The 15,309-nt window shown below is 39.6% G+C and overlaps 2 protein-coding genes across 2 annotated transcripts; both read right to left on the minus strand.

Annotated features, from left to right (window-relative positions):
* Positions 1-5,397: 5,397 nt before the first annotated feature.
* LOC146459651 (octopamine receptor beta-2R-like) lies at positions 5,398-6,938 on the minus strand. Its single transcript, XM_085089223.1, has one exon. It carries the CDS (start codon positions 6,606-6,608, stop codon positions 5,694-5,696), a length of 915 nt encoding a protein of 304 aa, XP_084945349.1. The 5' UTR covers positions 6,609-6,938; the 3' UTR covers positions 5,398-5,693.
* A 2,114-nt stretch (positions 6,939-9,052) lies between these two features.
* LOC146459652 (L-rhamnose-binding lectin ELEL-1-like) lies at positions 9,053-14,962 on the minus strand. Its single transcript, XM_085089233.1, has 3 exons — positions 14,677-14,962; positions 12,659-12,948; positions 9,053-9,296 (listed from the first exon to the last, which is right to left on the minus strand). The coding sequence occupies exons 1-2, from the start codon at positions 14,906-14,908 to the stop codon at positions 12,659-12,661; spliced, it is 522 nt and encodes a 173-aa protein (XP_084945359.1). The 5' UTR covers positions 14,909-14,962; the 3' UTR covers positions 9,053-9,296.
* Positions 14,963-15,309: the final 347 nt, after the last annotated feature.

A 15,309-nucleotide genomic window follows, 5' to 3' on the forward strand; every position in this document is an offset into this window, starting at 1 on the left:
CTCTTATCAAGGTAAGCCTCTAACTGTTTTTTTTTTTTTTTTAACTTAAACAGGCTGGCACATGAAACTTGTGGTATTCAGTTTCAGATAATTTTAACCAATCACAGAATATGGTGTGATGTAAGATGATCGTGATGTGGCTAAAAACTGCTTTTGCTTTTTGAGCTTAACTCGCTGAGACATGAAACTCGAGGAATTCAGTTTCTGATACTTTTAACAAATTAATCACAGTGATAAAGGATGCCAACATTTTCCCTGACACAGAATATGGTGTGATACAAGCTGATCGTGTTATGGCTTTTGAAGCTAAAAACTACTTTTGAGTTTTGAGCCAAACGCAACGCACAGGTACTTGAAACTAGTTGAATTTAGTTTTTTTTTAGTTCAGATTCACTCAACCATTTGCAATCACATGACAAGACGGGCTTTATTTTGACCAATTTTATGCCCTACTTTCCCTCCCACACCTCATCTTCCTTTTTTTTTCTTTTTTTTTTTTTTACAGGGGCCAGGGGTGAGAAAGCTTCCTGGTTTGAACCTTGGACCTTTACAAAAATAGATTACCATCGTATGAGTACCACGAGACTCAATCAGGAAAATAACTATTTCGCAACATCATGAGCTGTTTGGGCAAATGTTCACACACAGTAAAAGTACTTTGCCTCGCTTTCATAATTAATAGGCTAAGACCCTTTAAAATGGGATGTATCCATTAGTTCGCCCTCTCAATCTGCAAGTTTTGATCTTCAGATTTCAGGAAAATCAAGCTATCAACCCGCCCATATCCCCATCTTCCGCCCATGTAATTACTGGATATAATTTTCAAGTCTGCCTTTTTTCTGGCCCTCACATTTGCTAGAGCTTTTTAAAATTCCTTATTGTTACTTAATCGTTTGTGAGTTATTTAGCTTAAAGTATATCTGAGCTAATTTTCCAAAAGGTGGCCACAAACTCAAAGGGCCACTTCTAGCAGTTGCCCCTCCCCTAACACCCACCGCTGCTTGAGCTACCCCAGAATACACTGGATAGTGAGAGGCTGCCTGACATTGATCTTTCACCCTAAAAGAAACCGACATGTTCTTTAGAGACCACAAAAAGAAGTCTCCTTGACTGGAGAATGGCAAATCAAAAAAATTCAGTCGGGTCAACACAACAAGCCAATTCATACCCACCCCTCCCCCCCTCCAGCTTTGCACTCCTGACCCCTCTAATGGCATCGGTTCTCAAGGCCAGACCCTGGCCTGTTTGATGGCATAGCAGGTGACGCGGCCCCCCCTCAAATTTATTCCAGCGCAAGGCGTCGAAGTTTCTTGGCTGTTTAGTCTGCCTGTGAGCTGAAAACTATAGCCACCTTTTGGAAAATCAGCTCAGATAGCAAGCCCAAATTAGCCGGCTTGATGCAAATTCTTTTGTCCTTCTTGATGTGAGTAACGGGCTCAACTTCAATGGGCTGGCGACGAAGAATGTCTCTTGCTATGTTGGCGAGGAAATACACAAAGCTTGACCTTCAGAATATGACTCCGGGAACTCTTGTCGAAACGTAATCTATATGTACTGCTTATCACTGCAAAGATATACGAATAGTAAACCGTGACTAAAATTTATAGCTATGGATATAAAACCTTTATTATCAGGTGTCCATGACATGCCAGTCATGTGGCTAGTTTCTTGAATTAAGCAGTAGAGGACTTTTTCCGTGTTTACATAGCCTCATTTAAACACGAGGGGGGCTGGGAGACAGTTATGCAAACCCGAGACGCAGTCGAGGGTTTGCATAACTTTTGAGAATTCTCCCAATTCCCCGAGTGTTTAGATGAGGCTATGTAGACACGGGAAAAAAAGTCCTCTATTGCTTTTATAAAATATTTTTAAAAAAATAATTCGACAAACGAAGGGAAATTTTGTTTATTTATTTCTTGATGGAAATAGATGTTCTCAGTACACGCTCTGGACAATCATTTTTGCTACTAGCCAATGAGAACGCGCATCTGACAACACATGAACCAATCAAAATTTGCGTTATAAAAGTCAAAATCAAGTTGAAATTTGTGGCAAGCGTCAGCGAGCCCCGTGTGGAAGACGGCGACTTCAGGTTTGAATTCTCGTGAATCTTACAGAAAAATACTGAACATTCGGTGAAAACTAGAAGAAATGTTCAAAATATACGATTCTGAAAGGAAAGAACTTCAAGATGAGGAATTTACTTAAGCTGAAAATGAATGTCACTGTGCATGGTCGCTCTAGAAAGTTACGTGAACTTGCCCGATGTGGCAGCCTGAGATGGCTGAGAAGTCGAATCGCTCATCGTGCCTTGTGAAGTTTTGCTGTTTAGGAATCATAGCACAAGCAGCGGATCCAGACTGTGAAGTTGTTGCTGGTAATAGTAATTGTAGCAGACCAGTAGATTATTAGGCTGAGAAAGTCTCAGGGAAAATACATTTTACTGACAAATTTGACAGCCAAAACACGGCAACCAGCCGTACAAAGTTTGATTTCAAACATTTATAGTCTGTAGCATATAGTTTTGTGTCGTTTTCGTGTACATTTTTTGAATAAAGAATGTCTTTTAGAGAATTTTATTGTGGTACTCTGATGCAAAGCCTTGAAAAACGTTTACTGCGTATTTGTTGCATATTTTGTCGTCTTCACTTGAGCTTCCTCGACGAGGTCGTCTAGCGAGGCAAGCAAAGCGCTGCGGTTCTACTCTCTTTTGCTTTTTTTCCCTCGGGTTCAAGGGGGAGGAGACAGGCAAGACGCGATCAAAATTTGGGGAAATTTTTGTCACCATTTCCTTAACAGTTGTACTTGAAATTACTTTGCGAGTCTTGCGAAAGCTTTGAAATGTTTTCAAATTGTGCCGGGAGACACAGAAAGCGTGACGTCACAACCGTGTTTACATACTCCAGGAAGGACAGCTTATGCTGAGTATGACATGTTCGCAATAACGAGCGAGAGGACTAAGTACCAGCTAGGGATTGGATCATATTCCGGTAATACGTTAGTTCTGTTAATTTACAGCTAATTTTTTTTTTCAGTAAAATTGATGGAAACAACTCGCACCTTTTTCTCGACACTTAGAATTCAAGCCAATCAAGCCCCTCGCGACGTTAACTTGTTCGAACGCGTTTTCCCTGGCTTGCTGTCTGAACGTTAAGACCTGCTTCATGAATTTGCTTTAACTTGTACCGTAAATCCTCTGATAAGCCCCTCTCTCAAGTATGCCTCCATCTCTAATAAGCCCCTCTTTTTCTAGAGGGAAAAAGATTATTCAGCACTTCTCCCCTCTTCCCCTTTCATTTCAAAATGAAACTGAATTAACAAGAACATCCTCACGAAACCTTGCTTTGGTGGGTGAAAATTGTAAATCACGAGTTTCTCGCGCTCAGCAGTCCGGCGCTCCATCAAATGAGCTAGCCGGATAGCGCTTGCCGTTTGTCGTAGACGTAATTCTAAATCTCCCTATTAGGCTGATTTAGCAACAGAACGGGAACGTCAGTTGACAACGGCGCGCGCATCAAGAATACCCATTAGATAGTCGAGATAGACTTGCAATTAAAATTGCAGGAGACAATGCATCCTCTAAGTGAGCACGCCGTGGTTGCTAATACCAACTTCGATCACTATTTTTTCTCCTTTTAGGAACCGCTGGTGATTCACCCGTTTTCGACCAAAGATCAGGATAATGACAACTGGCCCAAACACTGTGTCGAACATTTTAAAGGAGCCTGGTGGCATGTCACCTGCCTTTACTCAAATCTGAACGGCCCCTATCACCATGGAATGATTCCACATATATACCAGGGTGTGGTCTGGTATCACTGGAAAGGACATAGCTACTCATTGAAGAGGGCTGAAATGAAGATCAGGCCAGTTACCTTTTAGCACAGGAGAAAGTTTGTCGTAAGTTTATCCAAGCGGGAAGTTAGAAAATTACGATTTATATGTCAAATCGAACATGCTTGCTTTATTCTTCTCACATGAACCGTGAAAATTTGTGTTATATTTGCAGGAAGTTCAAATCTTGCTTATAATAAAAACAATTATTCGTACAGCTCTAATAAAACACAGTAATTAACGCACCGATTTATCCGCCAGTTTGATTAGTAGGTTAATTTAATCGCATGGCACAATTTACACGCTCCAATTTGTCGGCTGATTTCTTTTTCTATTGGTGTAGCGCAGAATGAGAATCAGCCTGATGTAATTCTATAAATCAGATTTGTAAAATTGGGCCGAGTCGGCCTGATCAATCGGTACGTGTTAATTAGACTTGAGTGATTTACGTTTTTTGCCCCTGTCAACAAATTATTAGTAGCTGTAACTAATGAGTAAGTGGATTAGGACCTTTCTTTTAGAAGAAAATCTACAATTTTTTAATAATATTATGCCTTTGGCTTAAATTAATGCATACAATAAAGAGAGTCGTTCGGAAAACATGCCGCTTGGTACTACGATACCAGCTTCTCTTCTCAGCGTCAAGAAAAGAGGGCGTCGTCGATTGATTGCTTTCAACAACTTAAGTCTGACCTAAGTTGGAGTTAAAAAAAATTCGTAAATATTAGAGTCTTTATTTTGGAACTGGAGTTATCATCTCCGCGAGTTTCCCGAGTTGGGGAATTTACTGACGTGGTTTGTAGGAAATGATTGAAAGCTACAGGCTAGTACAGAACGAAGACAACATTCGTTCGTGACTAGCCTGCGAGAAGGCTCTCTTTTAGGTCAGCCTGCTCTTGAGCACCTTATTTTTTTTTCCAAATTTTTTTTTAATTTAAACCCTTTTCCTATGGACTTTGTTTTTGTATTGTTCGGCCACGTTGCACATTTTGGACGAGTTGGAATAATCACGACGTAGTGGAAATAGCGCGGTATAATATTTTCAAGTGACGTTTTCGTTGGCGTTACCGCCTTTGCTGCTTAAAGGGGCCCTAACACGAATATTTTATGTTGCATTGGTCAAACGTGCTCAAATATAATATTTGACTAAGAACATCTTCTCTAGCATGAAATTTCTCTTAGAGCACCTGGAAGAAGATTTCTCTAAGCAAGAAGAAACCGTATAATCACTTTTTTTTAGCCATTTTTCCAAGACGTAGGATCCTAGACATCCGCAGATAAAGATGAATCATACTAGTTTTCGTGCAATAGTAGAATTGTTGTTAACAAAACGGATCCACTATTTTCACGTTTACATCCACACAAATATGTTTTTTGCCTTTTGAAAGTGACACGGGGCCTCACCAATGCAAGGCTGTAACGCTAACGAAAACGACACTTGGAAATATAAGGTTATTTCATTTGTGCTACTTCGCGGGTTATTTTAACTCGTTCAACTTCTACAAAAACGACAGCAACCAAATTAGAAGAGTGGCGTTATAGTTAAGAAATTCACCGTCTTGCGTTCACCTTCTCCATAAAACCTTGAATTTGGTCATTTCACGTTGCTGTTTTGCAGAGGACGGCAAAGAAATGTACCAAAATTTCTAAAAGCACCCGTGCAGAGCGATTGTTCTGGTTCATAATAAATCCTACGGCCTTTTTTGTGGCGTTGCCGTTGCCGTCGTCGAAGTTTTAATGTGTATTTGAATTCAAATTCGTTGTATTTGTTTATACACCTGTGTTCGAATCAGTCCTTTCTTAATTAGTTCATACTCATGCCCAAGATCACAGCCAAAGCATTTATTTTTCTGACGGCGTTAGTGTCTATTATGACCGAAAAGTCGTTTTAAATGTTCTTTGAAATCTCTCTTGAGAAATCCATAAGCAATTGGATTGACAGCTGAATTTAAAATACAGAGGAGATCGAGAATGTAAGCAATGTTGGCAGATAGATCACAATTTATGTTCCATTCACGAGAGCAGAAACCTTTCCAATGTTCTGCTGCAGAACAGAGAATAAATACAACCATGACTGCTATCATCATCTTTGCGGTCGCCTGTCTTTCGAAGACTTCAGATCTGCTGGACGTTTTTACACCTATTGTTTCACTTCTGTAGTTAAAACGGACTTGAGCATTCAACGCGCGTGATTCACGAGATACGTTCCGCGCAACAACTAAAACGCGAGTCGATAATACGATCAGTAGTATCATCGGAAGCGTATTAAACGTCAGCGTTTTAAATATTGAGAAGATGCTGTCTTGCTCTTCATTTGCAAATAGTAGAATGGTGATTTGTGGTACTACGAAAGCTATCATTGGTGCAGTCCACGATGCGACCAAAAGAAAGATGATTCTTTTCCTTGTTATCATGGCGACGTATTTTAGCGGTTTCACAATTGAGATGTAGCGGTCTGCTAACATGGCGCATAGGTTTGTAATGGAGCAATACTGGAAGTAGTGGCGGGTGATAAAAAACGCGCCATCACAAACGTATGAATGGCAGATGAAGGTTTGGATGAAAATCTGCGGGAAATACACAAATCCGACAAAAAAATCCGCGACTGCTAAAGACAGAATGAAGCAGTTCGGTTTCGTCTGCAGCTGTGGTCTTTTAAGAATCAGAAATGCGACGAGTCCGTTTCCAGCAACCGTCAAAACAGTAAAAAGCCAACCTAAAATCCAAAACCACATATTGCGGTCGACTTCGTTAGCATAGCTAGCAGTGACCATCTTACAGCTGTCTTCTTGGTTTTTTGCATTACAAATACTTAATTATGTACCAGTGAGCGACTTATAATCGGCTGTCATTTGGTGAAAACAAACCGCTATAGTTGAACTTAAGTCAGTTTGTAGTGGCGACATGTTTTGTTAACAGACTGATTAATGCCATGATTGGTCTATATCTTGGTCTCATGCCAATAACTCCTGTATACACTGCGTATTGACAGGAACTCAGTTTAGGTTTTCTTATTTTCCCGGTATTTACTAGAGACTTTAGATGAAAGGAATAGTGGTTTCGTGCAGAGAAAGGAACAAAGACGGCTTTTTTTCATGAAATCTCATTCAGAATATAACGTCCTATCTTATATAACGTCCTATCTATCTTATAGCGTATAATTCGAGTTTAATATTTCCTCTATTGATTTTCAAGGTTTGTCTTGTTTGTCTTGTTTGTCATCAGCGGCATCGGATGTTTAACTGAATGCAATTGAATATCACTGAAAATCTAAATAATTTTTGGTTGGTTAGAAGCAAACTTTAGCTTCAAATATGGTAAAGGAAATAAAACTTACAACAAAAATAATTCGAGTTCAAAGGTTCTGTTTACGTTTTTTTTCGCTGTCAACTGAAAGTTAGAATGCTGCATCAAAGCTGCAAATTCAACAACTAAAGAAATGCAAATTGCAAAAGATAATTTACCATACGGGGTGATAACTAATTTACTTTACTTATCATAACTTCAAGAGAACGCAGTTAAAAAAAAGCAAGAAAGCTTAAAAAATAGTTAAAAATAGAGAAAATATGAGAGGCATAACCAGACGCACTAGATAGGACTCCTGCATTGTAAAAGGTAACGTTGGCTCGTCCCAGATGACCAGGGCATAAAAACGACCATTGAATGCAGTGGACCCAGCACTGACGCAAAATTAAGATGTCCCAGATCCAGCTAACAGCGAAAATGAACCGTGAACCGAACAAGAAGCTGACATGAAATCATCTTGGAAACGGTGAAACGACAGCTAGATGAAATTCAGATGGAGTTTAGGAATTTAAACTGAAAGAAAGAAGAAAACATCACCAGAGGTTAGTACCTCTGGTTTTGTTATAATTTTTCTTCTTTCATGATAAATCCAATGAAAATTGAAAGGAAAGAAGTTGAAGAAACCACTGTGCCAAGTCAATAAGGTTTAAGTTTAAGGTTCAAGTTAAATGGATGAGAGGGTTCGTTTCTAAATAAACTGTGGTGCTGCATTGGTGAGGAGTAGAAACTCTTTTATGTTTTCAACAGAGTTGATAAGGGAACCGAACGCTGACTTTTCGAACGTTAGACCTTCATCACTCGCTCTGATGAAGGGCTAACGCTCGAAACGAGAGCACTTGAATCTCTTCAAAATCTGGTCAAAATACCTAATTATGTCTGTTGATAAAACCAACCATTCGTGGCAATTATTAATCCTAGCCATTTGCACCTCAAAACGATGGCTTTGGAAACATTCTTTAAAATTTACCTCTTATCACTACGATTACTAGCAGTAATGATTTTTTAGCACAGCTTTAGATTGAAATTCTATTACCGCAATTTAGCATTTGGCTACAAGTGCTTTCTTAATAGTCACACTATGCTTTCCGAAAAGTAAATGGGCTCAACGAGGATGGCTGGTGTTTTTCACTAAGACAGAAAATGTTAAACTTTCTTTCCTTGTTTGTCTCCAATTGACCTTTTGCAACTAACGGTCACATGGTTTAAAATCTGCCATTCGTTAGAGAGCAAGTTGCGCTTGGAACATCCAAAACAAAGCAACTTCAACAAGTCAAACTTGAATTTTCTTTGTTGTGGATGTCCCAGTGCGTGGTTGCTCTCCAGCATGGTGGATTTTGTACCATGTGACCGTTAGCTGCAAAGGGCCCATACACAGTCACCAAAAATCATGGGAAGAGGGAAAAAAGAGACTCATCACAAGCATTATATCGAACTCCCCTTGTACAGCTGGTTTCTACCGCTGTTCAACTCTGTATACACCGGGCTCATTAATGCAAAAGCAAGTACAACAAAACATATCGGTTTTCGTCCAAGTACAAGCCAATGACCGCAATGATTTATCAACTGAACAAACATTATGAAGAAAGACAGATGCTCTTGTTTTTGGTTTATTTTGCAGCAAATTTGAAGCATATTTGGCCTATCGCTCTTCGACGACAGATAATAATGAGTAAATTAAGCGCTCTGAAAAACTTTCCGAAAAGGAAAAGTTAGAGCAAAGGAATAATCTTAGGAAGTGGAAACTGTGGAATGGGTTGCTAATTTACTGAACTGAACTTGACCTTCCCAACCTAAGTTTCACCACACTGAATTTTGTTGTCATTGGAGACAATAATTAATGCATTGGTTTGTTTGTAAGACTATTTGATGATTGATTGATTGATTGATTGATTGATTGATTGAAGATCATACCTTTTTCTTGTTTAAAATATTGTTTATTATTTAGAGCTTAAATTGATATGTTGTTACAAAGATATAATCTACCCATCACCTTTACAATTTAGTGCTACTGCTTTCTTTCTTTCCTTAGCATACACCGTTATAAAAAACTTAAACAAAATAATTACGCACTACAAAAATAAACGTTTTGTCGGCAGACGTCTTCATCTCTGGCCGCTCCATTACTAACTCTTGTTCCATCTTCATCTTGACAAAAGCTGTCGAAAGTAAATGTAGCCAATGAGAGCAAAATAAGTTACCTTCCACGAGAGAGTTTATTTTTCTAGAATTCTTCAGGTAGCATTTACTTATGTTGAAAAAGTGGTTATAAAATGGAAAGAATGACGTTATCGCAAACTTCGAGACTGATTCTGACTGATTTGTTTAACTCTCTCACTCCCAAGACTGGCATATGGCACAAAAAGTCATTATGTGCCCAATATTGGGTCAATTTCTATCAACTGTACTTTGGACACCAAACAGATCTTGGAGAGATCTGCTCAATGGAAGCATAAAATCTTACCCCCCTTCTACATAAGACATGATTAACCACCCCTCCATTTTTTGCAACTTTTTCCTCTTACACTTTTAAGACCAAGTCACCATTTGACAAGAAACTATGTGCTGAGATCTGCAAATTAAGCTAAGTTTAGGGAGGCCCAGTGTATACGAGAGGTGAGATGTATTTTAAGGTTTATATTTTCTCGTTTTAAACACTTTTCATTCTCTTCTGTTACTTCCTTTGTCTTAAAATCCGTTCCACCCGACTAACTGCTCCTGGGTCTCCGAGGATGCGTAAACGCGATCTCGTAAAAAAACCTTCGAATGTAGACTGATCAAAGTCTACTGACATGCACTTATATCGAAGGGTTCACGTGTCAACCAGTTGTAAACTGTACAAAGAAAACAATGCTCAAGTGTATCTTGTGGGGCCGTAGGGCGAAAAGAGCCGGGCGAGGGGAGCGCATTATGGGGGCAAGATTTTTGTCTTCGCACCATACCCAATTTGGGAACCTGTTCACAGGCTAGTGTATCTCATTTCACGCTGTGAAATCGCATGGGGCGTCTCTCCTGTTTCTGATTGGCATTGCGATTGTAAACACCTCTGTTACAGACCTTGTGAGGCCGGGATGTTCGCCAGGAATTTGAAAAAAAAAAAAAATAGGACAGTTAAATTAATCAGGGCATCTTAACTAATGCGTAAGGGGCCGCTAGTGCAAGGAAGTAGTCTTGTATCAAGGGGAGGGACCCCGGGTGAATACTCGTAAACCTCGCCATAGCGGAATAAAACTGACCAGGGAATTTTTAATAATCTATATACCACCTAATAATGAGGCTTGTAAAGAACTGATTTAAACAAATAATTTAGCGCGGATGGAATCACACTGTTTGTTTAGTGATGGTTTCAGTTCTTTGATAAAAAGCATTTCAAAAATAAGACAATCAAGTTTGTTCTGACACTTTCTTAAAATTTTAAAACTTTTCGTAATGTTATTCGGGGCCATATTGTGCTGCTCCCTCAGGTGGTATCCGATTGCCGATCCCTTATGTTCCTCAATTTGCTGGTGAAGGTGTCGGCACGTGTAGCCGACATAGCCTGCATCGCACAGGCTACGCTGAAAATGATACACAGCGCATTGTTGATTTACAACGGTGAGGGTAAAAGGCGGAAAGAGTTTGTGGAATGGTATGTGGAAGAACTTCTCAACAATTCAACCACCAGGCCAACCATGGGGAAGGGGGAAGGGGGGGGGGGGGTAAAATTTTCATACACTCGATTTTTTAGAAAACCATCCCCCCCCCCCCCCCCCTTAGGACGTAATAAACGATCGGTCCCTAAACTCATTCCGCCTTTTACCCTCACCGGATTTACAAGGGGTGGCTTGTCTTCCGTCGGCTTTTAATTCATCCTTGATCTTCCGACTTGTGTACACCGGGCTGATATCCGCATTGATCTTCCGACTGAGGTCTCCAAGTTGTCTGCGCACTGCGTTTGCAGATTTCTGAGCTTTGAATGGCAGCACGATTCTAATTGGGGCTTCTTGCTTCTCAGGTACTTGCTGTTGGGTGTGCGAATACTGAGACACCTTCGAATCAATGAATTGACGGATGGTAGACTACACAAGTTTGTCTGGGTAGTACAGTCGGGAAAAGTGCATCTGCGCTAAATTATTTGTTTAGATCAGTTCTTTACAAGCCTCATTATTGTTATATCGTTTAATCGATTTATTTCGATATTATTATATCGTTTAATCCCGTTGATAAGACCAGCGAGGCTGATGCTGTGATTGCGATCTAGAACTGTATTCGTGACGTTCGCGCATGGACGGAGAGATGATAAGTTAATGCTAAATGACGATAAAACTGAGTTCTTGATCATTGGCACGGAACGACAGTTATCAAATGTGTCCGTTGACAAGATCAAGATCGGCCAAGCTGAGGTATCGCCTGCCTCTTCAGTGCGCAATTTGGGCACCTGGTTTGATTTTCATCTGGATATGTCGACTCATGTGTCTAAGACTTGTGCTAGCGCGTTTTATTATTTGTACAATATCCGGCACGTTAGGAAGCATTTGTCTCGTGAGTCCACCGAGAGGCTTGTTCACGCGTTCATCACAAGCAGGCTTGACTACTGTAATGGTTTATTGTACGGTGCTCCTGAGTATCAAATTAAGAAACTTCAAAGAGTCATGAACGCCAGTGCTCGATTGGTTTACTGCGCACCTAAGTATTGTCACGTTACTCCTTTGCTAAGAGAACTCCACTGGCTACCAGTGCGCTTGCAGGTAGATTTTAAGATTCTCCTTGTTACATTTAAGATTCTTCACGGTGTTGCTCCTAGCTATCTTAAGGATCTTGTCCCTGTCTTACCGGACTCACGTTACCAACTACACCGTAACAATACTGGTATATTGTTAGAAAGACCTCGGCTAAGAACGAAGAAGACTTTGGGAGATCGCGCGTTGTCGATGGCTGCCCCCTTTTCATGGAGCAGTCTTCCTCAGCTAATAAGACAGGAAACATCAATCGACTCTTTTAAACGCTCTGTTAAAACATATTTATTTAAGAAGGCTTTTAGTTGATTATTTATTTATTTATTTTAAAATATTGTAATTTTATCAGGTAATTTAACTGGTTTTTAATTTAGTTATTAATAATATTGTAATGCGCTTTTGAGTGTTTTTATAGAAAAAAGCGCAATATAAGTATTAAATATTTTTATTATTATTATTATTGTTATTATTATTATTATTATTATTATTATTATTATCGCTTCATTGTATCATTGTTTTATGTCCTTTTTTAACTTTATAATACTTATCATTGACATTTCTGACACATTTTAGCGTTCATGACATTCTTACCGATTTTTATTGTATGAATATAATTATTTATGCTAAGGTTTTATTTTTTTACTTGCATTTGAAAATGGCCTCGGAGAGGTCGAAACGTCGTGACATTTTAGCGTGTATTTTTATTACAAAATCAATTTCAAAGAAATTACTCATCTAAATTAACTTCCTTTCGAAAACTAAGTTATAAAACAAGTGAATACGGCCAAGAGAGCGTAATAACTAACCTACTCCACGCACTGGTATTTGACAACAAGATATTTGTGAGTTCTGCGACAAGGATCCCCAAACACTGAGTTACTGGCATACAGCACACAGCTGGCTCTCCCTTGGCACCTACTCTGCATGACGGGAAGGGATCTGGTGGCACGACAATTGGTGGTGTAAATAGGGCCTTGACTACATGTCTTACGATCCAGTCTACCATACAATGCTTCCTGAATGTTGAGTTTTCGTCCGTTTTGGCAGCTGATGGTTTTCCTGCTGCGCTCACAAATGGTTACGGACAGTGGTTCACCTGAATGGAATAAAAAGAGGCAAACAAACAACAAACAAATCAAGAAGGCATTCTTTATTGTCCCTGCATGATACCTCAAAATGTGCGAATAAACTTAAGATTTGGCAAATGATGTGAGTGAAGGAGAGGGGAGGGGGCTGTGGTGGAGGCACTCAGCAAATTTTATGGTCCAAACCCTGACCCATTGATGTACCATTTTTGACAGGAAGGGTAACCCTTTCAAATACCTATAGGAAAGAAACCTGTATCTCTTTTCGGTTGATCTGTTTGCGATATTTTAAAAGGCTTTGTTAAATATCGAAATGATAGTTCTCCCAACCCTCCCGTCCTACCCTTTTTATGCTTAAGCTCGTGAAATCCCTACCTGAAAAAAAATTATCTCTTCCATCGGAGCCGGTCCCATATAGTCAGTATGACAGGAGTTCTCCCATGCACAAACCCCTCCCCCTCCCCCACACCGCACTCCAAGCTCTCGAGTAGGTTCTGAGATGAGAACGAGTTCCACGCTCCGGCGCGGTAACCGTAAAAAAAAAGTGTCAGATTTCACGCCAACCCTTTGAAATTTTCCCCAAACTCGCCGGTTGTACGGAGTACCTTGAAGATTTGGAAAGGAACGGGGACCAATTTGGCTACTGCTAACGCAATGAAGAGGCGTTGTATTAATTAGTAATATCGATCACCATTATATTGTACGCAAGCTTTCCGTTTTTTTAATGGCAAAAATAAGTCCTTTTCTCGAAGAAATGAACATTTAAATAGATCTGAAATGATCAATGACATCACCAAAATCTTCACTGAGAGCCTCGCTTTCAAAGCTTAGAAATGGGGGAGAATTTGGCAGCTGTTTTGGTGCTTGCTCACACGAGTCGCTTGGGCCGCGTACGTGTTTTCTAATTTTTGAAGCTGCCAAGAATATCTTTGTAATTGAACCACGCATCCGGTCACGCCTGCTGTGGAATTTATCATTTTCAATAGTTGCATGCAGATCCCTTTTGGATCATTTTACTGGGTATAATAATCTTTAGGCAATGTTTCAAGAATGAGGCACTTGATGAGCGAAAATGAAAGTGTAATGTGGTATTTGTCCCACTCGATTGTAACTTGTTTAGCGGACCGCCGGTTTCAGTGAGAGCCCCGCGCAATAGGCTCTTAAATGTATGTTTTAATTTGGCCGCCATAATTAATTCTTGAATGTAATTATATGAAACATATATTTTGAACTACGGATGAAATATCAAATAGATGAAAGATCCTCGCAGTTAGTATGCAACCTAACCATTTTCAAGCCTGAATTTTTTTTCAGGCTTTCTTTTCGAAACTGCTTAAGTTGCGTACACTCAACTCTATCGTTTAAAGTACAGAAGAAATTAAATTATCTTTTCCTGTCGCGGAATTTTTTATTCAGATCAGATCCATTAAAATCCCTTTTCGCGTTTCTTTTTGTCTTAATGGCCTAAAGTAGAGGTGGGGGTGTTCTCATTTTACTGCCTTTATCACCCTCAAGGGGTAACTTGAGAGGACTTTAAGCATTCACGCATTCCGGGACTCAAAAAAGTCACTGCTAGTGTAAACTTAAATATTCTATCCTCTACGGCGGTTAAAATGCCTTTTTAACCAATTTTTTGTTAGTCGAGTAGCACAAAAAGCGTATTTGATTTTTCGAAATTTTCATCAATTTATCATTTAGGGTAATGGGCCTGAAACAGCAACAAATGTAGATTTGCTAACCTTTTCCGGATCCGCTCTCCAGTTTCTTTGTCAGATTTCTCAGCTCACTCTGAATCTCATCCAGTTGCTGTTTCATTCCCAAGATGACGTCCTCGAACTTCTTATTCGGTGCAGTGTTGATGTTTATGCTACATGATGTCGCTTTCAGATCCAAGAGATTCTGATTGTTTGTCGGCAGTGAATCAACAGCATTCAAAACCGCAGCAAGGCAGACGAAGAGAGCAAAATTCATAGCGACTCAGTAAATCTTCACTAGATCGCGCAATTAAGCAATCAAGGTAAGCCTCTAACTGCTGCTCTTTTTTTAACTTGAACACGCTGGCACTTGAAACTTGTAGTATTCAGTTTCAGATAATTTCAACCAATCACAGAATATGGTGTGATGTAAGATGATCGCGATGTGACCAAAACCTGCTTTTGTTTTTTGAACTTTACTCGCTGAGACATGAAATTCGAGGAATTCAGTTTCAGATACTTTTAACAAATTAATCACAGTGATGAAAGATGCCAACATTTTCCCTGACACAGAATATGGTGTGATACAATCTGATCGTGTTATGGCTCATCACAATTTATTGAACATACGAAATAAGTTCCAGTTAATCAACAACTCTTGTTTCTATTTTGAGCTAT

Source organism: Pavona decussata, unplaced genomic scaffold, assembly GCF_977016875.1.
Source record: "Pavona decussata unplaced genomic scaffold, jaPavDecu1.1 SCAFFOLD_218, whole genome shotgun sequence".
Lineage (NCBI taxonomy): Eukaryota > Metazoa > Cnidaria > Anthozoa > Scleractinia > Agariciidae > Pavona > Pavona decussata.

Bases quoted from the DNA above. Each gene is read 5' to 3' on its own strand.
- LOC146459651 (XM_085089223.1), bottom strand. From the start codon at position 6,608: ATGGTCACTGCTAGCTATGCTAACGAAGTCGACCGCAATATGTGGTTT.
- LOC146459652 (XM_085089233.1), bottom strand. From the start codon at position 14,908: ATGAATTTTGCTCTCTTCGTCTGCCTTGCTGCGGTTTTGAATGCTGTT. The intron at 12,949-14,676 runs GTTAGCAAATCT...TATTCCATTCAG, and splicing joins GGAGAGCGGATCCGGAAAAG to GTGAACCACTGTCCGTAACC.